Source organism: Giraffa tippelskirchi, chromosome 4 (genome assembly GCF_054371585.1).
Source record: "Giraffa tippelskirchi isolate mGirTip1 chromosome 4, T2T-mGirTip1v1.2.pri, whole genome shotgun sequence".
In the NCBI taxonomy this organism is placed as follows: Eukaryota; Metazoa; Chordata; class Mammalia; order Artiodactyla; family Giraffidae; genus Giraffa; species Giraffa tippelskirchi.
The window spans coordinates 159701942-159728178 of NC_137278.1; the positions used below are offsets into that span (position 1 = coordinate 159701942).

The window sequence follows — 26237 nt, forward strand, 5'->3', positions numbered from 1 at the left end:
AGATGGTAAACAATCCACCTGCTTTGCAGGTGACCCGGGTTTGATCCCTGGGTCAGGAGGATTCCCCGGAGAAAGTAATGGCTACCCACTCTAATATTCTTGTCTGGAAAATTCCATGGACAGAGAAGCCTGACAGGCTCACTGGTGGGTCAAAGTCCACGGAGTTACAAAGAGTTGGATACAACTGAGCCACTAAGCAAGCACATGTTTCATTATTTTGTATTTATCTCTATTATTTCCTTTCTTCTGCTTACTTTGGGTTATTGCATGTGTGTGTGTGTATGTGTGTGTGTGTGTGTGTTTCTAATTCTGTATAGTTAAAGTTTGGATTTTTTTTGAGACCTTTTAAAATCTCTTCTAATATAAATGTTCCATGTTATAAATTTCACACAAATTTGACAACTCTGTTGCACAAATTTTGATATCTTATATTTTCATTTCAACTCAGTTTAAAATGTTTTGTTTTCTCTTGTAATTCATTTTCAATCAGTTATTTAGAAGTGTGTTATTTAATTTCCAAACAGTTAGTGATATTCCTGATGTTTTTCTTTTGTTGATTTTTAATTTAATTCATTTTTATCATAGAATATAATCTATGATTTCAAACTTTTCAAATTTATTAATGAGTTATGTTATGATCCAGCATATGCTTTTCCTTAACAGAACTGATCTCTATAAAGCAAGTTTGCTATGTAAAAGAATATGTTCATTTTTATTTCAAATAGATATTGCCTATTTTCCATAAAAACACAATTTGTAATGCCATTTTCCATATTGTCTTTATTGTAATATGTTATCAAATTATATTTCCCATATATTTAGTAAAATAAAGTATTTAAAAATTTTTTTGCATCTCCCAGTCAAGTTGAGGAATTTTTTAGAAATTAGCATGCATTTACATTTGTTTATGACTTGGCTTGTCAATGTTCTTTATCCAATGTTATCTTTTAAACATAAAATTTCAAGAATTTTCTTGAGTCTCTTAAATTTGGCACTATTATTTATGGAACTGACACATTTTTACCCTTCATATTTCTTTTACATAGTAGCTAAAACAAATATATATGTACATATATATGTATATACATGGACTTCTCTGGTGGTTCAGATGGCAAAGAATCTGCCTGCAATGCAGGAGACCCAGGTTAGATCCTGGGTCAGGGAGATTCCCTGGAGAAGGAACTGGTAACCTACTCCAGTTTTCTTGCCTGCAGAATTCCATGGACAGAGGAGCCTGGTGGGCTACAATCCATGGGATTGCAAAAGAACTGGACATGACTGAGTGGCTAATAGTGTAGTGTGTGTGTGTGTGTGTGTGTGTGTGTGTGTGTGTGTGTGTGTGTGTGTGTGTGTGTGTGTGTGTGTGTGTGTGTGTCGCGCGTGGTCACACACATGCATATTTACTACTTACAGAGTGTACATATATTTTTCCTCTAATCCTTAAAACAGCCTTCAAGTGACATATTTACTTATGTACCATCAGTATGTGCCTGGAACTAGATTTACAGCATTCAAGCTGCAGTTGAAGAAACTGAACTAATCAAGTCATTTGCTGAAGTTTATATAGGAAGCCAACTGCAGAGCTGGATTTGGACCTAGGTCTGTCTATCCCCAAAACCCATGTCCTTATCACTATGACATGCAGCCTCTCTTAACTAAAGAAAAAATTCAGATTGCCAGTGGTTTTTTTTGTTACTACTATAATTATAACTGTATGCTAAAAGACAATAATGAGGCATTTATATATAAATGTTGAAGCTATTTTACCATAGGAATCATGAAATTCTACAATCAAGAAGCAAAGTCATCTGATCTCAAGTATTCAGAGCCAAATTCAATCCTCTTATTATTACCCAAAGATCATACCTAGTCTGTCCCACCCATAGTGTTCGCTGTCTCTTTCTGTGGACTCAAATTCTTACTAATTACTATGCCAGTTCCTTTCCTTCTCATGCTAACTATAGTTTTAATGGAAAAATACCAGAGAGTTATCTATACAAGGTCAAGGTCCAAGAGCCTGGACTGATTCATGAAACATGCAATCACAGTTTCCACTGCAGGCCATGATCTGTATCCATTTAGATGAGCCTCAGGAGTTGGAGAGTTGAGGAATCCCATTTGGCAGAATGGCAATAAGTAGCCTTTCAAAATGCTTTACGTGCAATCATTATTATCTTAAATTCTGGAAACAGAGTGAGTAAAAGAGATGCTTTTCCCATTATCCTTATTATCTCCATAAAAGCAATTTGTGCTGGGTTGTCATTTTAGAAAATTGTGCATTTCAAATACATCTGGCCACTGCCATGCTTCCTTCATCATGTAATGGCAGCTGACCTCCGCTCACACTGACAGCCTTCTAATGACACTCAGTCCACCTCATTAACACGGGCTTAGGATGATATACTTACAGCCTCTCTGGTTGTTTGGGTCTCTGCAGATAATTAATCCTAGTTAAGAAGTTTATCTCTTCCCTCAAGTTGTTGCTATCAGTTAGAGTACTTAATGGTTTTGACCAAAAAAAAAGGCAATCACATCATTCTTGACTCTACAGAGCAAACAAAAATAATATGGCTTTGTCCTGTAAAGATCTGCTGAGTGATAGTATCCAGACTCTAAGGGCTTCTCAACTGTGAATCAATGCCAGCCACTATTCTAGGCTCTAGGACACACCAGCAAACAAAACAGCAATAAAAAAAATTCCTGCATGGAGCTAATATTCTAGAGGGAAAAATATATGTACCTCATTTTATTATGCTCCACTTTCTTGCACCTCACAGACATTGCACTTTTTGTAAGTTGAAGTTTCGTGGCAGCCATGCATCAAGCAAGTCTATCAGCATTATTTTTCCAACAATATTTGCTCACTTCATGCCTTTGTGTCCCATTTTGGCAATTTTTACAATATTTTAAACATCTTTATTGTATTTGTTATGGTGACCTGTGATCAGTAATCTTTGATGTTACTATTGTAATTGTTTAGGGGCACCACAAGCCACACCCATATAAGGCAGCAAATATAATCAATAAATGTACGTGCTCTGATTTCTCCACCAACCAGGTATTTTCTCATCTCTTTCCCTCTCCTTGGGCCTCCCCACTCCCTGAAACAAAACAATATTAAAATTAGGGCAATTAATAACTTTACAATGGTCTGTAAGTGTTAAAGGAAAAGTTATACATCACTCACTTTAAATCAAAAGTTGGAAATGATTAATTTTAGTGAGAAAGGCATGATGACAGCTAAGATTGGCTGAAAGCTAGGCCTCTTGCTGCAAACAGGATGATAAGATTGTGAAACAGCCTTATTGCTAATATGAAGAAAGTTTTACTGGTCTGGAGAGACGATAAAACCAACTACAACATTCCTTTAAGACAAAGCCTAATAAAGAAAAAAGTCCTAATTCTTCAATAGCAAAGTCCTAACTCTTCAATTCTGTGAAAATAGAGAGAGGGTGAGGAAACTGCAGAAGAAAAATATGAAATTATCAGAGGTTGGCTCATGAGGGCTAAGGAAAGCAACTGTCTCTGTAACATAACAGTGCAAGGTGAAACAGGAAGTGCTAATGTAGAGGCTGCTGCAAGTTATCCAGAAGATCTAGCTAAGACCATTAATAAAGATGATTATACTAAACAAAAGATTTTAAAAGCAGCTTTCTATTGGGAGAAGATGCCATCTAGACTTATAGCTAGAGAGGAGAAGTCAATGCCTGGTTTCAAAGCTTCAAAGGAAAAAATGACCCTCTTGCTAGGGGCTAAGGCAGCTGGTGACTTTAAGTTGAAGTCATTACTCATTTACAAGGGTCCTTAAGAATTATACTAAATCTACTCTGGCTATGCTCTACAAATGTAACAAGAAAGCCTGCATGACAGTACTTCTGTTTGCAACATGGTTTACTGATTATTTTAAGCCTACCATTGAGAACTACTAAGAAAAAAGATTCCTTTCAAAATACTATTGTTCATTGAAAATGTACCTGGTCACCCAAAAGTCTGATGGAGATATATAACAAGATTAATATTGTTTTCATGCCTGCTAACACAATATCCATTCTGTAGCCCATGTAGCAAGGAGTAATTTTGACTTTCAAGTCTTATTGTTTAAGAAATACAGTTCATAAAGCTATAGCTGCCATAAACTCCTCTGATGGATCTGAGTAGAGTCAACTGAAAACCTTCTGGAAAGAATTCATCCTTCTAGATGCCATTAAGAACATTCATGATTCACAGGAAGAGGTCAAAGTATCAACATTAGCAGTTGTTGAAAGAAGTTGATTTCAACCCACATGGATGACTTTGAGGGGCTCAAGACTTCAGTGGAGGAAGTCACTGCAGATGTGATAGAAATAGCAACAGATTTAGAAATGAAGCCTGAAGATGTGACTGAACTGCTGCCATCTTGTGATAAGGTTTTAATGAATGAAGAGTTGCTTCTCATGAATGAGTAAAGAAAGTGATTTCTTGAGATGATATCTACTCCTGGTAAAGATGCCACGAAGATTGTTGAAATGACAAGAAAGGATTTAGGCTATTACACAAACTTAGTTAATAAGGCAGCAAAAGGGTTTGAGAGGACTAACTCCAATTTTGAAAGAAGTTCTGGTGATTTAGTTGCTAAGTCATGTCCGACTCTTGCGACCTCATGGCTTGTATCCCACCAGGCTCCTCTGTCCATGGGATTGTCCAGGCAAGAATACTGGGGTGGGTTGCCATTTCCTTCTCCAGGGGATCTTCCTGACCCAGGGATTGAACCCATGTATTCTGCAGTGCAGGCAGATTCTTTTTCAACTGAGAGACCAGGGAAACTGAGTAAAATGCTATCAAACTGCACTGCATGCTACAGAGAAATCACTCATGAAAAGAAGAGTTAATCAATGTGGCCAACTCACCTGCTGGAGAGGTAAGAGATTCAGGTTTGATCCCTGGGTCAGAAAAATCTCCTGGAGGAGGGAATGGCAACTCACTCTAATATTCCCTGGAGAAACCTATGGACAGAGGAGCCAGGCAGGCTATGGTCCATAGGGTCACAAAGAGTTGAACACAACCAAAGTGACTTACTGTTCATGCAACTTCACTGTTGTTTTAAGAAAATGTCACAGCCGCCCCAACCATCAGTAACAACTACCCTGATCAGTCAGCAGCTATCAACATGGAGGCAAGACCCTCCACCAGCAAAAAGATTATGCCTCCCTGAAGGCTCAGATTATGTTCAGCATTTTTTAACAATAAATTATTTTTAAATTAAGGTATACACATTTTTAGACATAATGCTACTGCACACTTAATAGACGAAGGATAGTGTAAACATAACTTTTACATACACTGGGAGACCAAAAAATTGTGTGAATTGCTTTATTGTGGTTATCTAGAACCAAACCCACAGTATCTCTGAGGTATGCCTGTGAATGTGTCCATTAAGAAAAATATGGCTCCCAGCTCTGTCATTTACAAGCTGTAAGTGGTTGTAAGTTACATAAGCTGCAAGTTACATAAACTCTCATTTTTCTCATCAGGGTAGTGATTATAGGTAAGGTGGTTATAAAGGTGGAAATAGATAATATAGGTAAAGTGTTTTAACACAAGGCCCAGAACATAAGCCCTTAACATAAATGAGATTTATTATTATTATTATTACATTTCTGTTCACTGCTATTTTCATAGACATTATACACACTATTTTTAAAAATGTATTTTATATACCCTCAACCTAATCAGTCAGATGTCCACAGTCTAATTCTCTGTTGAATTATACCTGATGAAATTCTAGCCATGTCCCCCCCATATTATCTTTACTCAGCTACACTGCATTTTCTTTATTTTGTTTAAGTCCTTGTTAACTTAAAATGGATCAGATATATTCTCCCAAATCCAATTTGTTCAGCTCAAAGTTAACTTTCCTGTGCATATAATGCAGGTCCCACAAGAGAAGGATGTTGATATCGTGGGTGATTCATGGAAATGGAAGCAGTCATGAGAATCAACAGCACCATGAAAGCTCTTGCAGACAAATAGTCAAATGCATCACAAGGCAGGATGCTAAGGGACCAATCAGCTCAGAAACATTGACTCTGTCACTTACACTGCTTAGAGGAAATGAATGGTAAAAGAAACGGACAATAAAAAAAAAGCTTTTATTTAAAACACTACGCAAGTATGGGTAGGGGAGACATGGGATGGTCTTAGAGCATTCAAATAGAATTAATAGATCTGTGCTTCTAGTCTTCCCTCTGTCCCAACTCTGATGCATGACACTGAAAAAGTCAAACATTCTCTCCATGCACACCCGTAAAATCAGGCCAGGCCATCCTAAGCTTCCTTGTTGCTTCTAAATTGCTGTTAATCTCTGCTGCATAGTTATTTTTGAATGAGAAACCAATAAGAATAGAATTTTTAAAGATAATTTCCTTTTGTCTTCATCAATAACACGGGGAAAATAAGACTTACCTGACAGGATTGCTATGAAGGTCAAATTGGAAAGTGCATGTAGAGCACTTACTGTGATGTCTGGAATACTGCAGGTTCCCAATGTGATGCTGCATCTTCTCATGATGATCCTGACAACATGAAATAACCAAATGAAAAACAGCGTGTCTTTAAAACAAACTACCCAAAGACAGAAGTAACTAAAGGAATGTAGAAACAAAATTAAAATGCGTGGGTGGCAAGATTATGAATACTGCTGGTTCGTTTTTCTATTTGAGAGACAACACAAGGTAATGGTTTGACTCATAGCTTTTCTTGACACGAAACCAGCTCTTTCACCAACTGTGGGACTTTTAAACAAGTCTTATATCCTCTCTGCAAATGAGCATGCAATGGTACTTCCGTATTAAGATGTGAGCTTATATGTCCAAGGCACGTGTGAAGCACTATATAAGTGTTTGTTAATTAAAATACTTTACAAATCCGCAGTCATGGACATGGGCACTCCTAGCAAAGGACAAAAGAGTAAAGGAAAGATACATCCATTGAATGCAGAGTCCCAAAGAATCTCAAGGAGAGATAAGAAAGCCTTCCTAAGTGAGAAATGCAAAGAAATAGAGGAAAACAATACAATGGGAAAGACTAGAGATGTCTTCAAGAAAATTAGAGATAACAAGGGAACATGTTATGCAAAGATGGGCTCAATAAAAGAGAGAAATAGTATGGACCTAAGAGAAGATATTAAGTGGTGGCAAGAATACACAGAAAAACTATACAAAAAAGATCTCAATTACTCAAATAACCACGATGGTGTGATCACTCTCCTAGAGTCAGACATCCTAGAGTGTGAAGTCAAGTGGGCCTTAGGAAGCATCACTACAAGCAAAGCTAGTGGAGGTGATGGAATTTCAGCTGAACTATTTCAAATCCTAAAAGATTATGCTGTGAAAGTGCTGCACTCAATATGCCAGCAAATTTGGAAAACTCAGCAGTGGCCACAGGACTGGAAAAGGTCAGTTTTCATTCCAATCCCAAAGAAAAGCAATGTCCAAGAATGTTCAAACTACTGCATAATTGTACTCATCTCACACGTTAGTGAAGTAATGCTCAAAATTCTCCAAGCTATGCTTCAACAGTACATGAACTGATAATTCCAGATGTTCAAGCTGGATTTAGAAAAGACAGAGGAGTCAGAGATCAAATTGCCAACATCTGTTAGATCATAGAAAAAGCAACAGAATTCCAGAAAAACATCTACTTCTGCTTCATTGACTATGCCAAAGCCTTTGACTGTGTGGATCACAACAAACTGTGGAAAATTCTTCAAGAGATGAGAATACCAGACCACCTGACCTGCCTCCTAAGAAATGTGTATGCAGGTCAAGGGGCAACAGTTAGAACTGGACATGGAACAATGGACTGGTTTCAAATTGGGCAAGGAGTACGTCAAGGCTGTATATTGTCACCCTGCTTATTTAACTTATAGGCAGATACATCATGCAAAATTCTGGGCTGGATGAAGCACAAGCTGGAATCAAGATTGCCAGGAGAAATATCAATAACCTCAGATATGCAGATGACATCACCCTTATGGAAGAAAGTGAAGAGGAACTAAAGAGTCTCTTGATGAAAGTGAAAGAGGAGAGTGAAAAATTGGCTTAAAACTCAACATTCAAAAAACAAAGATCAGAGCATCCAGTCCCATCACTTCATGGCAAGTAGATGGGGAAACAATGGAAACAGTGAGAGACTCTATTTTCTTGGGCTCCAAAATCTCTGCAGGTGGTGACTGCAGCCATGAAATTGAAAGACGCTTGCTCCTTGGAAGAAAAGCTATGACCAACCTCGGCATCATATTAAAAAACAGAGACATTATTTTGCCAAGAAAGGTCTGTCTAGTCAAAGCTATGGTTTTTCCCATAGTCATGTATGGATGTGAGAGTCGGACCATAAAGAAAGCTGAGTGCTGAAGAATTGATGCTTTTGAACTGTGGTGTTGGAGAAGATTCTTAAGAGTCTCTTGGACAGCAAGGAGGTCAAACCAGTTAATCATAAAGGAAGTCAGTCCTGAATATTTGGAAGGACTGATGCTGAAGCTGAAACTCCAATACTTTGGCCACCTGATGCGAAGAACTGACTCACTGGAAAAGACCCTGATGCTGGGAAAGATTGAAGGCAGGAGGAAAAGGAGACAACAGAAGATGAGATGGTTCGATGGCATCACCAACTCGATGGACGTGAGTTTGAACAAGCTCTGGGAGTTGGTGATGGACAGGGAAGCCTGGAGTGCTGCAGTCTAGTAGTAGTGGTAGTGAAAGTTGCTCAGTCGTGTCAGACTCTTTGCGACCCCATGGACTATACAGTCCGTGGAATTCTCCAGGCCAGAATACTGGAGTGGGTAGTCTTTCCCTTCTCCAGGGGATCTTCCCAACCCAGGGATCGAACCCAGGTCTCTCACATTGCAGGTGGATTCTTTACCAGCTGAGCCACAAGGGAAGCCCAAGAATACTGGAGTGGGTAGCCTATCCTTTTTCCAGTGGATCTTCCAAACCCAGGAACTGAACCGCAATCTCCTGCATTGCAGGCAGATTCTTTACCAACTGAGCTATCAGGGAAGCCCATGCTGCAGTCTATGGAATCGCAAAGAGTCGGACACGATTGAGCGACTAAACTGAACTGAACTGATAATGGAAAGGAAGGAATATTGTTTTTACAAAGAAATGATTATTGCCCCTAATTTAGTGTTGTTTTCCCCATGCTAGACACTGTTTGAAGAACTTTATGTGGATCAACTAACCCTCACAATAATCCTGTGGAATGGGTACTATCATCATCAGAGGTGAGAAACGCCCAGAAGGAAACAGTCCTGGTGTCTTCAGTGTCGCCAAGGCACAAGGTCAGATCTGCTCATTCCGGTATGTCTCCCCTGGTTTGCTGGCCTCTGCAGATAGTGTATCTTGGATCTCAGTTGCCCAGAAGCTGAGCTGCTCTGGGTGAACTGGGGCAAAATTAGTCTCACCTTCTTGTCCTTTTCTTTTCTTGGTGGCTGCTGAGGGATCCAATTCACATGCTGCTCCTCTTTTTCCTCTTATCAAAACTAACTCTCTTTTCAGGTTCTCATGTTAAGAAAAGTGATAGGCTGATAGTCCAAAGACTTGGTTTGAGACTTGGTTCTATCTTAAATGCTGTGTATTTTGGATAAGTTACTGGATGCCTTACAGTCTGAAATTCATGTGTAAATTTTAGTCCACTCAGAGTTTCTGAGAATTTTTGTCAGAGAGAGGGGAGAGAGGAAGACTGGTATGCATTAAGACAATGAATGCATGTTGTCGCAGAAAATTGAAAGGAGGACAATGGTTAAAATGCCAACGTTCACTCTATACCTCTGGGCTAGACTTGGAATGGTAACCACCACCTGAAATTACCAACTTCCATCTCCTATGGTGTTATACGTCAGTATAGGGAAATGTAATTCTAAGGGTCACAAGGGTTCTAAAATTCAAGGTTAGAGTTTTTGACAGTTGATTTCCTCAAGTTGGGTGCAATGATTTTCATTAGGCAGAGTACCCAGTGATTTTCACTGTGATGAAAGCCTGCAGTGGAAATTTTCAGTGTCTTATGCATATTTGCTGCTCCCAAGGAATAAGAGGAAAGAGAAGCCATCTACAGAGGGATGTTTGTTTGCTTTCACTTACTTTTATTACCCAGAATAATCCCAGTTTGAAAGTCTCCAGCCAGAGGACTATCAAATGTAATAATAAAAATGCTTGCAACATTTATTTTCTGCTTTTTCAGAAATTGGCCATTTTGACCCTATTTAGAGCAATATTAGTGCTTTCAGAAAAATGCTACTAGGTGACATGCATGTAATTTGGCCTACCACTTTAAAAATTACTCTAACTTATAGTTTAGGACCTGTTATGTTTATGGCATGACTTTAAAAAAAAATAAGGAATGAATAAAAAGGCTTAGTGGAAAACTACAAATTTATTTTTACCTGAGGCATTTGAAGCTTGAGAAAGTGAAAGAATGCATTTGTTATTTTGACCTTTTACAGACCTATTTGCCTTGCAGGTTGCATTAGTGATTCTTCAACATCTACTAAAATTTCTAGCAGTTATGTGTATGAAGACACTATTTCTCAGCCATTTCTTTGTCCAGCTCCTTATGAAGGAGACATTCTGTTGTTCTGGTTCAAAATATTAGAATCAGTTGGAGTTAACTGTTTTCCGTATCACCAGGTAAATATCTACTCGCTATAAAAGGAGGAATGGCTGCATTTTATTGAACAACTCTCCAGATCTTCTGCTGCAAGAGTTGCATATGTATTATTTATAAATTCCCAACAACTCTGCAATGCAGTTATTATTACCCCCACTTCACAGAGAAGAAAATAGAGGATTTGAGCACCTAAGATGCTTGATTGAGATCACACAGCTAGCAAGTTACAGAACCTGGAGTCAAAGACCAGATTTCTCTTCTTTCTCACTCACCATAACTTACCGAGCCTGTTTAGAATAAAAAAAGAGACCCCTGCAAAAAAAATGATTGATATGAAATTTCCCAATGCAAAGATGCTTCTACTTATAAGTTTCTCTAGTTAGAGGGCATTGACAGAGTAAAGTTAAAATAATTCGGGCTTTGAAATCTACTAGACCTGGATTCAAAATCGGCTCCACCACTTGACAAGTACAAGGCCTTGGAGAAGTTACCTAATATCTATAACATTACTTCATTAAATTGGGAAGATTAAATAAGATAAATCTCATAAGTACTGAATGCATTATTTATACCTGGTATGGACTTAATAAGTGGTAAATCTCTTTAGCCTATTATTATTTTTTTTAAAGAACATGATTCTAACCTGCCTAAACATGTAAGTATTCTAAAGTAGCTGTCTCATAACTTGCCAAGGTCATAATTACTGTATTTCTTTTGTTTTGTCACTTATCAGCAGGAACATAAACCACCTTTTTACAGGGGGTTTGGAGGATTATAAGAGGACCCTCTTACAAGTCATGCATGTGTGAAAAGAAACAATTCTTTTTTTTACCATCAGAAAAATAGAGGCCACTTTCCTTCCTCAGATGCACAAGGTTTCTATTATGTGAAAGCAGATTGAATGTGAGTCCAACAAGATTTGGCACAGGGTCTAATAGGAACTGAAATGGAACTGGGACTCAACATGATTTATCACAGTAATTTTTATAAATACCAAAATGGAAAACTTTGTTGTGCTGGAATGAAAAAGTGAATTGACTGTCCCATTAAAGATCCGTCAGTACTTTTCATAGGTCATTTGAACTGAACCAAAAGAATGTTAAAAGAACTTGAAATGCTGATGTCTATAACTACTAAATGAAATCTGACCAACACCCATAAACATAATAGGATTAGGCAGCAGTTGCTTTGAATAGTGGACAAAGTTGCTTTTCTAAAAGATGGTGGAGAAGTGTATTTACTGGGTCCAGGAAGAAGTGTCAATTGATTTCACTGAAGAAGTTCATGAGAAGGGAAAGCTTGGCAGAGCTGAGGGTGTACACAGGCCAAGACCAAAGTGCTGTTTGTAGAGAGGGCTCTCCAGGGGGGACTCACTGCTCTCTCCCAAATGGAAAAGCCCGTGAAATTCTGTGCTATGAAGAATTTTCTTTTTCTTTTTTTTTAACTCTTTACCCCACTATACTTTCTGGCCAATTTGCAATGTTCTGCTGCATGGAATTTTTAATCTTCTCAGTTCCATACTTCTGTCATGATTAAGTTTTGAAATGACAATGTTCTCACGTATATCCCACTAGAATAGTCTTTCACTCATAACTGCTGATTTTAAGAAACTCAATGACATTAGGAAGTAAAATCTATCTGCATTCTACATAGGCATTTATGTATTTACACAATGTCAATGAAGCAACATAACTGCAGTGTTCTTCTGGCCAGCTGCTCTGTCAGAATGAGGATGATGCATAGCTCCTCCAAATGCCTTAGTTTACAGGGGACTTTTCATACAAAGAAAGAAGAGAGAGAATATTTTATTGGGTATATATGATGTGTGGGATTCTATACTAAATGTTTTACTCAACTCTCTTCATTATCTGTAAGGTAATCATCATCTACATTATTCAGTTGCAAAAACCAAGGTTCAGAGAGGTTCAGCAACCTATTCAAAGCACACAGCTAATTAATAGTATATTCTGAGCTGAACTCAGATATTTGACTCTGAGCCCAGACTATCACAGGAAGATAAAAGTACACTTTAAAAGTACACTGGAGTGAGAACATTGAAGTCCAGCTAAGGAATTTATACTTTAGTATTTATTTTGTAAGTGAGAGAAAATTATTCAAGATAATGAGGAAGGAAATGTATGAGTTTTCTGGGCTTTCTCAACCCAAGTCTGAGTGCCTTTCTTTTTTCTGTATTATCTTCATCTTGTTCATGGAAAACCTATCATTTCAGTCATCTATACTCTTCTATCTTATGTGGAAACTTCTCTTGTTAACTCTGCTTAATAAATCGAGAAAAGGAAGTACAGAGAAGTAAAGGAGTTTGCCTAAGGTCAAAGCTAGGCAGAGATAGAATTAGAACTCTGGTCTCTCTGGACTCACTCTTAATCACAGAGCATAACTCCATGCACCTATGTATATAAATATGTATGGTAATAAGTATTTGAATATAGAGACACATATAAAATTTCAGCTTACTATAAACCCCACTGTAAAAACTTTTTCAAAACAATATATATTTCAGGTAGGGAATATCCAAAGTGCCATGATGACCTATAACATGAGGAGAACAGCAAAAACAAAGGAATACAAATAATTGTTGCAATCACCAAGCTGAAGTCATGGGATGCGAAAGATTATTGAACTCTTTCACAAATATCTTAACAGGAGTGCCTCTGTATTGATGCTGACTCCTCATCATTTTTCTCAGCTAACATTGTTGCACAGAATATCATAAAGTTTAGAAATAAAGAAAATAATTTGAGAATCTTCCACAGGAAACAAAAAAGTTCATTTCAAGGAGAAGTGGATTTTTTTTCCACTTGTTTTTGCTTCATCATGGCACATTAACTTAACGAAAATTTCCCTTGTGGATATGAGGAATTGTTTTGACCCTATGTACTTGTGTATTTATTTTGATGGCTCTAAATTAAGCAAAGCATTATTGTCATCATTGATACTAGAGAATTATTCATCTGTTAGTGAGTCAATAGCTGCATGGGTTTATGGTATCATGAGAGATATTGACTGTCAAGTTTATTTACAGTAATTGATAATTTTTAATTGTTCTCTGTTCCTATTCCTAAAATAGCTAAGCAAAGATGATCATTTCACAGGATAAAGAAACTGTGCATATAAGTGAGAGGGGAAAGGGGTTCGGGTTGTGTACTTGAGTAGAAATAGAACATGCCTAAAGGCCCCTGACGTGCCATGCTAAGTCACTTCAGTAGTGTCCAACTCTTTGCAACCCCATGGACTGTAGCCCACCAGACTTCTCTGCCCACAGGATTCTCTAGGCAAGAATACTGGAGTGGGTTGCCGTGCCTTCCTCCAGGGGCTAAAGGTCCCTAGAATTGTTTTAATGCTGGCAAAACCATAAGCAACCTGCAGGAGCTGAGCAGACTGTTGTCTCCCAAGGGAAGTGCGCCCTGAGTGAAGTGGTTCCCTTCCTTCCTTGTCTCTCCATCCTGACTTACCTCCACCACCTTTCAGAGTAGATGACCTTCTTCCCCTTATAACAGTGGCAGATACAGAGTATGCACTCAATAAGTATGTCAAATTACTGAATTATTTCATGAGGTTGTTTCTGCTTTTTTACCATGAGCTCCTTAAGTATAACAATGATGTGTGTTTATGGACTTTGCATGCCAAGAGCGTTACTTCCTGCCTGGATCTTCACACATGCTCAGTGGATGTTTTTGAGAAGTAGGATCGATAAAAATAAGACTCCGAAGACAGTCAGCCTGTGTTCAAATTCTAGCTCTGCTATTGACTGGTCTTGCAACCTTGGGCAAGTTACTAACTGCTCTGTGCCTCAGTTTCCTCATCTGCAAAAATGAGATAACAGGGAACTTATAAGATAGCTGTGAGAATTCTATGTGCTTTTATATGTAAAAATGCATATATCTTTTTTCTCCAGTGCAGATGGTCCTTGCAGGTAATGAATTACCTTCAGGTAATGAATCCAGGATTAAATTCTTCCTATCTTGTAATATCATCATCTTTAATACCTGGTATCTAAGATTCTATGGAAGGGAAAGAAAGAGGATGATGATATCTGGAAGCTTTTCTTAGCACTAGGCCTGGTAATGACAAGCAAACCAGTCTCAGGACTCATCCTAGATGCCAGGGTACCAGCTAACAGAGCTGCCCTTATACGTACTGGCATAAAGTAAACCAGTTTAACATTCTCTCTGGGCTTCCTAGGTGGCGCTAGTAGCAAAGAACCCACCTGGCAATGCAGGAGACGTGAGAGACATGGGTTTGATCCTTGGGTCAGGAAGACCGGAAAGACTTAAATAGAGGCTAGCAATCATTTATAAAGGCCAGTGCTCTAAAATCCTATAAGTAGGTGTTAATAGCTGCGTAGTCTAGTTTCAGTTGTTTAAGTACCACTGTTTTAATTTTAAATTCAATTGGTTTCTACATGGTCCTGTAGGTAATTCTGGCACCACTCTGCTACCATTGATGCTTCCAGTCCACCTGAGATCTTTAAACCTGAGGTCACAAACACCTACTGAGGAAAGGCCGGTGGCATACATGATCAATATAGCAGAGGGGGTGGGGACTGCAGAACCCTGGGGAGCAGCACCCGCTCCATGAGGCACCATAGCAGCAGCCAGCAGGAACTTCATCCCAAACTTGCCCAGGTCTCCAATTTTCCTAATCAAAGCCAAAAGTTCGGCTTTTTATGTGAAATCGTCCAAAATTAAAATGTTGTCAACTACTTTAAAACCCAGGGTGGGCAAAATATGTGTTTTCCAATGAAAGAATAGACTTTTCAATGAAATGTTAAGGTGATATGTTAAGCATACTACCTTAAAGAAATCTGTGAAAATGATATGTTGATGTTATTTAAGAAAGTGAGTGAAAAATGCCTGAGAAAATGGTATGGAATCAAGAAAATAAGGTATATAAAGAAGGCAGTCAAAGGGTGAAAGCCTATTTTACATGTTTGTCCCCACACCAAGCCCAGAGTATGGGTCTGATTCTGCCACTCCATCCCCAACTGTGTTCTTCCTGAGATGGGGATATGGCCCCTATTATAGGATGGTGGTTAAGTGCCTAGACTCTGGAACCAGTCTACCTAGGCTTAAAGACCAACACTACAACTTAACTGGCTGTCAACCCAGTTCCCCCATTAGTAAACTTAGGATACAAGTGGTATCCGTTTCAAAAAATCGCTGAGTGGTGACAATGAGCTAATATGCATAAAATACTTAGAACGTGCCTCATGTGTAGTAAGTGTTCAATATACCTTAGCCATTACTTTTCTTCTTATTACCTCTGGCTTGTGGGTTGAATTTGAAAATTGTGCCTCCAGTTTGCAATTTTTGCTTTAACCAGAGCAATTGGGATTCAAATCAGAAAGCCTTTAGCAGCCTGTGAAATGAATCATTAGCAAATAGCCTAGCTTCCTGGGAAATGCTGGGCACCTCTTGCTTTGCTACCTACCTACCGTCTCCTACCCTCTCTTTCTGCTCCTTGCTCTAACACAGCTTCTACCTGGCTCTTCTCTGTGGTCATAGCTCACATTTTCAACTCTATTCTTACTTTTTGCATTGACAATTTATTTTTCTGCTTTGAACTCAATCTCCCCTAGATAAATTGAGTTCAAAGACCACCATGTCCCCTGACCTCTCACTCTTTCGGACCATTACTACTGATTACTGGCCTGCCAAGCTGAAACTTTCAGAAGAAATAAGGCTTGAAGATGTTAGGCAGTTCAGCCAAAGTCATGCAGCCAATAAGGCAAGGAACTAGGGTTTGAACCAGATCCCATGACTATAGTCAGGGATCTCAAACTTTCAGCCATACTGCAGTCAATCTCTATTTTGCTGAAGCAGAAATTTGAGCCTCAAACAATGTGAGGGGTAGCTCATGAGAACAAACCACTTAGATAGGAAGTCAGCCTCACCCCCAGGAGTCATATCTCAAGGAGCCTTTGCTGTTGTAAGATCATTATGGAAGTGTACAGTATTCCAAAGCAGTGACAAAAGCTTTATTTTTTATGACAAATGGCCATACAATGAAAGATCAAGTTTTAGTGAAAGTTAGAAATGCATGCAGTTAGAATCAGTAAAATATTTGCATAGGAAGTTGGTGAATCTCAACAGAATTAAAAGGAGATTCATAAAGATCTGAATGTTTCTCTCAGCAAAACCAAGATTCTACACACAGAGTCAAAAAATGATGCCTCACTAGCCAAGTCCTATGATTTGGGGGAGGAAAGAACATGTTATTTAAAAACATTTGAAATCTGTTAAATGGAACATTGACTCTCCAGTATACCTCAATTGGCATTCTTTTTTGAAATTTGGGCTCACTGGCCTTTTATATAGAATAAATGAGTGTGAAGATTTAAGTTTCTATACATAACATTTTGTATTCCCCCTAAAGATACCCAAGACTTTCTTGGTGGCTCAGATGGTAAAGAATCTGTCTGTGATGCAGGAGACCCGGGTTTGATCCTGGGTCAGGAAGATCCCCTGGAGAAAAGAATGGCTACCCACATCAAATTTCATGGACAGAGGAGCCTGGCAGGCTATAGCTGTGGGGTAAGAGTGGGACACGACTGAGCAACTAACACTTTCACTTTCACCAAAGATACCCATTAATTCGGTTATCCTATTGCTTAAATAATATATAATAGCCATTTGAAATATTTTAGCAAAATGCCTTTTTTTCCAGGAATTTTTAAGCTTATCTTAAAAAGTCATGAGCCTGTAAGAATGTTGTTTGAAGATCAGTGAAACATCTTGTTGGTTCAGATTCAGGCTTATTTCATAGAGTTTACACAGCATATGCCAGGAACAGTGCTAAGAACTTTCACAGACATTTCATTTCTTATTCACAAAGATTCAATGTGCTTTAATAACATTATCCCAATTTTACAATTTTGGAAACTTTGATTTAAAGAGGTTTAGTCTTTTCCCAATGTCACACCACTGGAAAATGGTAGATTGGGGGTTCCTACTTAAGTTCAGGGCTTTTCACCATTTCATGCTGCCTCCTACTAGTGTGATTTAGCCCTTAAAAACAATTTTCAAAAAAAAAAGTTAGCTAGAAGAGTATCTATCCATTAAAAATGATTCCATTGTCCCTCCATGTACCTTGTCATGACTGGGATGGCGGAGAACATCAGTTGTTTGAAATATGCAATAACAATTCCTTGGATAGTAGTTCTAATTTTAGCTTCCTGAGGACCCTGTTTCTTCAGGCAATGAGTAATTTGCATGGCAAGTTTTCTTCTGAAGGAGACATTAGAGTTGAATCCAAGGACATTTAGAATAGCTTCACAGGATGGTTTGGTTTAAGAACTGCATGAAAACTTGCTAAAAATTCTGCATTTATGACACTATTTATTATATACTTAACCTCGTGAAAATCAAAAGAGGGACTTCTTTTTTTTTTTTTTTTAACTTTCTAGTATTTCTCTCAGAGAAGGCAATGGCACCCCACTCCAGTACTCTTGCCTGGAAGATCCCATAGACGGAGGAGCCTCGTAGGCTATAGTCCATGGGGTCGCTAAGAGTCGGACACGACTGAGCGACTTCATTTTCACTTTTCCCTTTCATGCACTGGAGAAGGAAATGGCAACCCACTCCAGTATTCTTGCCTGGAGAATCCCAGGGACGGCGGAGCCTGGTGGGCTGCCGTCTATGGGGTCGCACAGAGTCGGACACGACTGAAGCGACTTAGCAGCAACCTTTTTATAGTTTTCAAGTGTCTACTGAATTCTACTTCAACACAATAACCATTTATATTTCATAATGATAATGGCAAGAGTGGCTTTTTAAAGCTCATTTGAAACTCTTTTTATTCTTAATAATATCCTTTGCCACTCCTTGGCCATTCTCCTGCTAGGTTTTCCAAAAGCATTAAAAAGTATGGGATCGGGACCCTGGTTTAAATCTCATATCATCAGACTCTTCCATCTACTACCCTCCTTGGTGCAGTCAACTACTAACAATTACTCCATGTTCCCTAATTTTCTGAAGGTTTTTACTCACTGTCACATCCTACAGCATCATTTTATCACAATTCTTGGTGAAGTCTGTAGATCAGAGCCTAGTCAGTAGTAAATACGGTAGGCTTTGTGGGCCAAGAGACAAAACAACTTACTTATACAACAGAGCAGAAAACTCTTGCCTGCCCCACCTACCCTTTCTTGAATTTAGAATCCACTGTCTTCATTTAGACCACTTCACTCAGAGACCACACCCTCCCACCTCACTAACATGTCTTAGTCTTTATTGGTTCCTCATATCCTGAACTTCTAAACTCTTAAATGTCCCGAAGTCATTAGGCCTGTCCTACATCACTGTTCTGGGAATCACTTCCAGACTCATGACTCAAAATATTATCTTTACACCAACAACATCCAAATTTGTACTCTACTCTAGATTCTTTCCCTGACTTCAGATTTTATTGGATCTAAAGATCAACTTGAGGACAGCTGGCATCTTAACAATGTTGTTGTCCATAAACATGGTTTATCTCTCTGTTTATTTAAGACAACTTTATTTTCTCTCAGCTATGTGATAATTTTCAAGTTTTCACTATAGAAGTTTCATGCCTCTTTTGGTAAATGCATTCTTATGTATTTGATACTTTTCAAAGCTAACGTAAATGGTAATTTTTAATTTTACTTTAATGCATTTATTGCTCTAATATAAAAATATAATTGATGTTTGTATACCAATCTTTTACCCAGGAATTTTGCTGAACTCACTAGTTCTTGTAAGTGTTTGAACAATCATTTGGATTTTTGTTTTTTTATCACATTTGCTTTTAACTTTAGTAGTCCTACTGATTTGACATTACTTCTATGAAAAGCTCATCTCTACCTCACTGTTTACTTTTGTTTTGCTGTGAGAACATAATCTGGATGAAGAGCCAAAAAAGACCCAGAGATATAAAATATACAAAAGATTATTCTAGTTAAAAATTCTCTTTTTCTAGTCTTGCCTTCCTCATTTCTCATTGAGAATTCACTTTAAGGTCTAAAAACTTCTGGCATATTCCAGTGGAAAGTAAAAATTTCCCAGTGGCACCTCTGGAAGTTATTCCAAAATTCTCTTTGGGTACAGGTTGAAAAGGAAGGCTGATTCAGTGATCCTAATTCTGGATGTATATCCAAAGGAAATGAAATCATGAACTTTAAGACATATCTGGAACCCCACATTTACTGCAGCATTATTCACCATAGCTAAGACAACATGGAAACAACCTAAGTGTCTGATGTTGGATAAAGGCCCATGTAATAATATTTAGCTTTATATAAAAAGAAAGGAAATCTGCCATTTGTAACAACATGGATGAATCTTGAGGGCACTAATCTAAAATAACATAAGTCAGTCAGAGAAATGAAAACAGTGCATGGTCTCATATATACATGAAATCTAAAAAAAGTCTAATGTGAAAGTCATTCAGTCGTGTCTGACTTTTTGCAACCCCATGGACTGTCCATGAAATTCTCCAGGCCAGAACACTGGAGTGGGTAGCTTATCCCTCCTCCAATGGATCTTCCTGACCCAGGAATCGAATCAGGGTCTCCTGCATTGCAGGCAGATTCTTTACCAACTGAGCTATTAGAGAAGCCCTCAAAAAAGTCTAAGGTTCTAAAAAAAAAATCTAAAATATATCTAAACTCATTGCAATGGAATCTAAAAAATTCTAAACTCATTGAAACAGAGACATTGATGGTTACAAGCTGGGATGGGAGAGAAGAGGAAATGCTGATGAAAGAGTACGAATTTCTAGTTATAAAAGAAATAAGTTCTGAGCATCCAGTGTCCAGCATAGTAACTATAGTTAGTGATACTGTATTGTATTTTTGAATGTTTCTGAGTATATCGTAAATATTCTCCCCACTTAAAAAAAAAAAAGCTAATATAACTATGTGAGGTGATGGATGTGTTAACTAATCTTCTGTGGTAATCACTTCATAATATATACATATACTAAATCATCCATTTTTCATATTAAACTTACACAATGTTGTCAATTATATCTCATAAACCTGGGAAAAAAGAAAAAGAAAGCTGGGATGAGACATAATAGGGAAAATTCAGCAGGTATGAGATGTAGGTTCTTTGGAAACCAGCTTTATGAAACCCAGAATAACTGAGCCCAATGTATTCGTTCAACAGATCTTTATTGAGCACTTACTATGTGCAGAGCAATACTAAGCTGGGGACTGGCAGTGCAACAGTAAAAAAAAAGAAATTCACACCAGACAGCCCTGTTTTCCTCTGAGGAAAACTCATAGGCATTCTGGGGAAAGTTATAAAACAGTAAAGAGCTGATTACAGTATGGAGGTGGAAGGGAGATGCCAAAACGGGAAAGTGCAGTGTGCTGAGGGACCCCTAACACAGAGTTACAAAACCAGGAAATGCATGGTGAACATTTGTCATGTTAGCTGCTAGCCCAGTATCTCTGATGTTTCTTTGAATCCTCAGGAAATGTCCAGCCTTATATACATCCATCTTCCCTAAACTAGGACCCAGAAGAGTTGACACACAACCTCTTTTGTAACTGGGGCATAGGTGTTTTCCCTAGACCACACTAACCAGACTCATTTCGGAAAGATTTTGGCTTAGTACTGTAAAAGAGGAATACAAAGGTCCCCATGGAACCATTTGGCCTTCACGGTATCCAAGCCTTAGCAGCTGCACTCACTGGAAAGTCAGGTTTCTGAATCAGGTATAGTTTCAATACTGGCAACAGTAACAGATACAGTTAAGTCAGGTCCCAAAGTAAAGTCAAGGCTCCAAAATTTTTGATCCATGTAATAACTTTTTCTGCTTAATAAGCCAGCTTTGGTTTCTACCACTTGCAACTAAAAAAAGCAACCCCAAATATAAAAGGTTTCCCAGAGTAACTTATCTAAACTGAGATGTCACAAGGAGTGAGTGTTAGTTATGGAAAAAGGAAAGGTATTTGGAGTAGAAGGAACAATATGGTCTAACAAAGAAACAAAGTATTGGGTAGCCAGAAAGTTCATTCAGGGTTTTTCCATAATAAACTTTTCGGCCAGCCCAATAGTTATGTATTCGAGGGGCCTAAAATAATTAGGAGGCTTGGAAGGTGATGAGTGGTGAGAAATGAGACTGAACAAGCAGGGCCATCTAGGATTACACAATCCAGTTTAAGAAGCCCTTTAGCAAAATTGTCTCAGCAAATGGGCAGAATTGAGATTATGGTTGAAGATATTGCCAAGAACTAAGAGGCTGAGAGAGGCTCAGGCCAACTTCACTCCTATCTGCTGCCTCCAGGAATGATGTTTTCCTCAAAACTCTCTAGCCAAGGCTGAATCTCATTATCTGTATCTCCAAATTGTGTGTGTGCTCAGTTGTGTCTGATTCTTTGTGACCCCAAGAACTGTAGCCCCTCCGGCTCCTCTGTCCATGGAATTTTCCAGGCAAGAATCCTGGAGTGGGTTTCTATTTCCTATTCCAAGGGGTCTTCCTGACCCAGGGATCGAGCCCACGTCTGCTGCTTCTCTTGCATTGGCCGGCAGATTCTTTACCACTGGGCCACCTGGGAAGCTCTATCTCCAAATTGGACATTGTAAAAGAGCAAGGTGTCTATCATGAAATATTCTCCAACATGGACTAGAAAACTACCTACAAAAGTTTTATCCAACAGAGGTATCCAGTGGATGGACTTTTAACCCAGAACAAAAATGTACAAAAGCCTTTTAAGTGTCATTTACTCAATATCTCCATCTCAGTGCTTTTTCCCAGGGAACCCAGCTCATATTCCGTTTACTACACCCAGAGACCCACTATCCATTCCAGACATAGTTCAACAAAACAGCACCAATCACAAGTGCCAGTTTGTGAAATATTGTCACAAAGTCAGCCACACTACCTGACAGACCAATGACCATGTAGTTGAAGACCTAAGATCAGTATGTTCTCAGGATAATAATTGATATTGTTATTTAAAAAAATGATGCTAGGTCAAATAATATTGAGAGATGTTTGTTGAAATACCTTATGTGCTGAGAAAATGCTTAATGTGCACAAAACCTCCAAAAGAGAGATAATATACAGCATGTTCCAAATTTATTTGATTACTCTCTTGACCACAAACCCCATCTAAGGTCACAATGTCTCTTTAAATGACCTGAATGTCACATAAAGTGGAGTCTCAAGCCAGCATTTACCTGAAAGAGGAAAAAAAAAAAAGAACCAAAAGAAGCATAACCAAGTGGCTTCTCATCTCAGGTTGATATAGTTTCCCTTTTTTGTGAAAAAGACTTAATTCCACATATTTAATATTTTTCTTTTGCACTGTTTTTTTTCACTTCCTTTGTTTTTATTACTAACTTCTTCCTTGTGGTGTTGGTCTCCCTCTGTCTTGGGGGAGAAAGTTCCTTCATTAAGTTCACATGGTAAATCTACTCTTCCCAGGATCCAGATTTTTCACATTCTAATCCAGGTCTGACACATTTTCCAATTAAGATATACACACTTGAATATAAACAAAGGCAGGACCTTAAAGGGAGCAGAGGAAGTTTCTTAATGAGGTCATCTGTTTTAAACAGCAGTTGATATGAATCAAAAATAAAAAAGCTCAGGGACCAAAAATCAATTATAAACCAGTGTGGGGTAGGCAATGACGAGAAAAAGCCCAGAACATGAAAATGCTTTGAATCTCATCTTGAATGGAAAAGCTAGTTCCGGATTATGGCTGCCCCAGCCGAAGGAAATGAATCAGAATCACCTTGTCATCAGACATTGTTAGACCCCAAACAAACAGAAGGGCTCTGCAGAGCCTTCCATATTTGCCTTAGTGGTTCTCAGACTTTAATTAGCATCCAATCCCTCTAGGTTTGTCAAAACTGATGACTGGTTTCCCACTTTATGAGTTTCAGATTCAGTAACCTACTCACTTCTATCAAGTTTGCAGGTGATGCTAACAATGTTGCTCTGGGGACCACACTTTGAGAACCAGACCTACATGATAACAAACTACAGCCTAGGGCAAATCTAATGATGAACTTTCTTATTTCCTTTCTTCCTTTTTTTCTTCTCTTCTCTCTCTCTCTCTCTTTTAAACACATGAACAGCCTAATACTAAAATGCTTGAGTGCAGACAATTGAATCAGAGAAATACTGAGTTCAAGCCCACATATGCCACTCACTATCTAAGGTCCTAAAACAATTCACTTACCCTATGGAAACCCCAACTGTACCATATGCAGAACAGGACAAGAACAGTCCCTATCACATGGACTGTTGTGAAGACTGAGTAGGACAAAGCTCTGCTCAGAGACTCTAGCTCATAGGAAAACACTTAAAAGACTTCCCAGGTGGCGCTAGTGGCAAAGAATCTGCCTGGAATGCAGGAGATACTGGTTGAATCCCTAATCTCGGCAGATCCCCTGGAGGAGGAAATGGAAACCCACGCCAGTATTCTTGCCTGGAGAACTCCATGGACAGAGGAGCCTGGCAGGCTACAGTCCACGGGGTAGCAAAGAGTCGGACATGACTAAGCAGCAGCAGTAGCAAAGCACTTAATAAGTGGGGATCACAGTGAGTATTGTTTTGCTTATTAAAAAAAAAAACAAAAACACTGGTGGTATCCTGCCCCTAAACTCCAAGTACTGAGCAAAGAGAGTCTGGGTGTTTTAAACTGTGCCTTTCAAATCTCCAACGGGCAGGACATTAAATCTTCAGCCCTTCAGGACACAAAACAAGAATTACTATAGAACTCATCCCAAAATTACCAAGTTTTTTTTTAAGATTCTTTTTTGACAGAGAAATATATCCTCCAATTGCTTTTCCCTTTAAATGATTCCCATCTGCAGTATAAATTGGACTTTGAGGCCTCCAGGCAAAAAATTTATAGAAGGGCTTCCTTACCCATTACTAATTGTAAAATAAGTAGGGAGTCCTGTATTTCTTGGGGATCCTCAGATTACGGTGTAAATATCAGTCTTTCCCCATCAGGCTTGGTTAGAATACCCTGGTGTGAGCATACGTGGTGTCCTCCAGCCTTACCTCTTAACAGTTTATACATCTGTAATCATTTTTGTTTAATGTTTCTTTTCTCTCATCAAACACACATTTCATGAGAGAATTATGTTTACTAAGTTCCCACTGCACTGCCTATAACAGAATCTGGAACAGTGAAAAGTCTATAGTAAATATTTGATGAGGATCAAACCAAATGACCAAATTCCCAAGAATTTGGAACAGCAGAATGAGAAAAGTAATTTCTTTTGTGCGTCTACCAATCATCATGCTTCAGGAACGTACTTAACAAGAGAAAGTAAGATTTGATTCCTCCAACAAGCTCTGGCAATTGGATACTGGAATTTCCCACTGAATTAAGGACTTTATTAATCCATTTTAAGAGCCCAATTCAAAAACCCCTAATAAGAGAAATAATGTCTATTTAACATCTATTTAAGAAATAATGAGGCTTGGGGATTTTACACATGTTGGAAATTCAAGTAATCATACAGCATCTATTTTAGTATCTGGCAAAATTCATTCCACTCAGTTGTATTTTTTTCTGTTGAAAATACTGATCTTTCTCCTTGTTACTTTCTTTGGTATATTCTCTTTAATAAGGTTATAAATGTAAATGCATTTCTGGGCCTTTGTTTTCTTTTCTTAGTTTAAATTACCTCTCCATTTCACCACAAATTGTGTATTTGGAGTTCCATTTGTGGTCAAAATGCAATTGTTTAATTGTGTAATATGTAATTTGTAATATAATTATGCTGGCCAAATTATTTCCTGGGCTGCTCAATTACTGTGATTACATTTGTTACATTTACAAGCCACATGCTGTTATTCTCCTTTCCCTCTGGCTGCTAAATAGTTTTATTTCACTTTTAGTTCTTAGCTTCAGAGCTTCAGGTGGGTGTCATAAGGAGAAGTGAAATTTGATATCTTGTTTTCTACCATTACAGCCCCACTTATGTTAATGAAGATGGGAGCTGAAGCTGAAAAACCACAAACAACTTTTACCATTACATGTCCACTCCACACTTAGAAAGAGAGATTGATGATAGTGCATTGCAAATTTATCTTCCAGAACATTCCATCTCATACGAGGAAATGACTAACATTTATTGGGTGCTTTCTATGTACCAGCTACTGACTAAGCACTTTACATACATTTCAATATTCATCTTTAGCACACTTGTGTCTTAGCCTAGGGTCCACAAAAGGCAGAGCCTGTACACAGGCTTCTGTGCAGGTAGCTTAATTTGGGAAGTGAACAAGGAAAGGAAGTGGGGACTAGGAAGGGTGAAACAGGAAAGTGTGGAAAACCAGCCCAAGGATGTGTTGTCTGTAGGATCTATACTGTAAGCAACTGGAGTTCTAACTCATGAAGGCAGCTCTGAAAATCTGTGCAGAAAGCACCCCAGAACAATCTAAGACTCTGAAGAGAGGAATATTTTCCCCCGGGATTTTGTCACCATAACAAATGTTGAAATAACAGGCTGTTGACACCATAACACTTCCAGGGCTGCAATGCCTAAAAGTAGTGAGTCCCACAAGTGCCCCATTTTTCCTGGGGCAAAATGCAGGACAGACAAGGGTCAGCTGAGGGGAGCTCTGTCAATTAA

At 38.4% G+C, this 26237-nt stretch overlaps 1 protein-coding gene across 1 annotated transcript in view; it reads left to right on the plus strand.

Annotated features, from left to right (window-relative positions):
• The window catches only part of LOC145546964 (uncharacterized), a 148542-nt gene extending 138157 nt beyond the window's left edge, over positions 1 to 10385 (plus strand). Inside the window, exons 7-9 of the mRNA XM_081595366.1 lie at positions 1450 to 1599; positions 6516 to 8657; positions 9183 to 10385. Of these exons, the coding sequence (XP_081451492.1) occupies positions 1450 to 1540 (91 nt within the window). The 3' untranslated portion in view covers positions 1541 to 1599; positions 6516 to 8657; positions 9183 to 10385. The remainder of the gene's footprint in view (positions 1 to 1449; positions 1600 to 6515; positions 8658 to 9182) is intronic.
• Positions 10386 to 26237: the final 15852 nt, after the last annotated feature.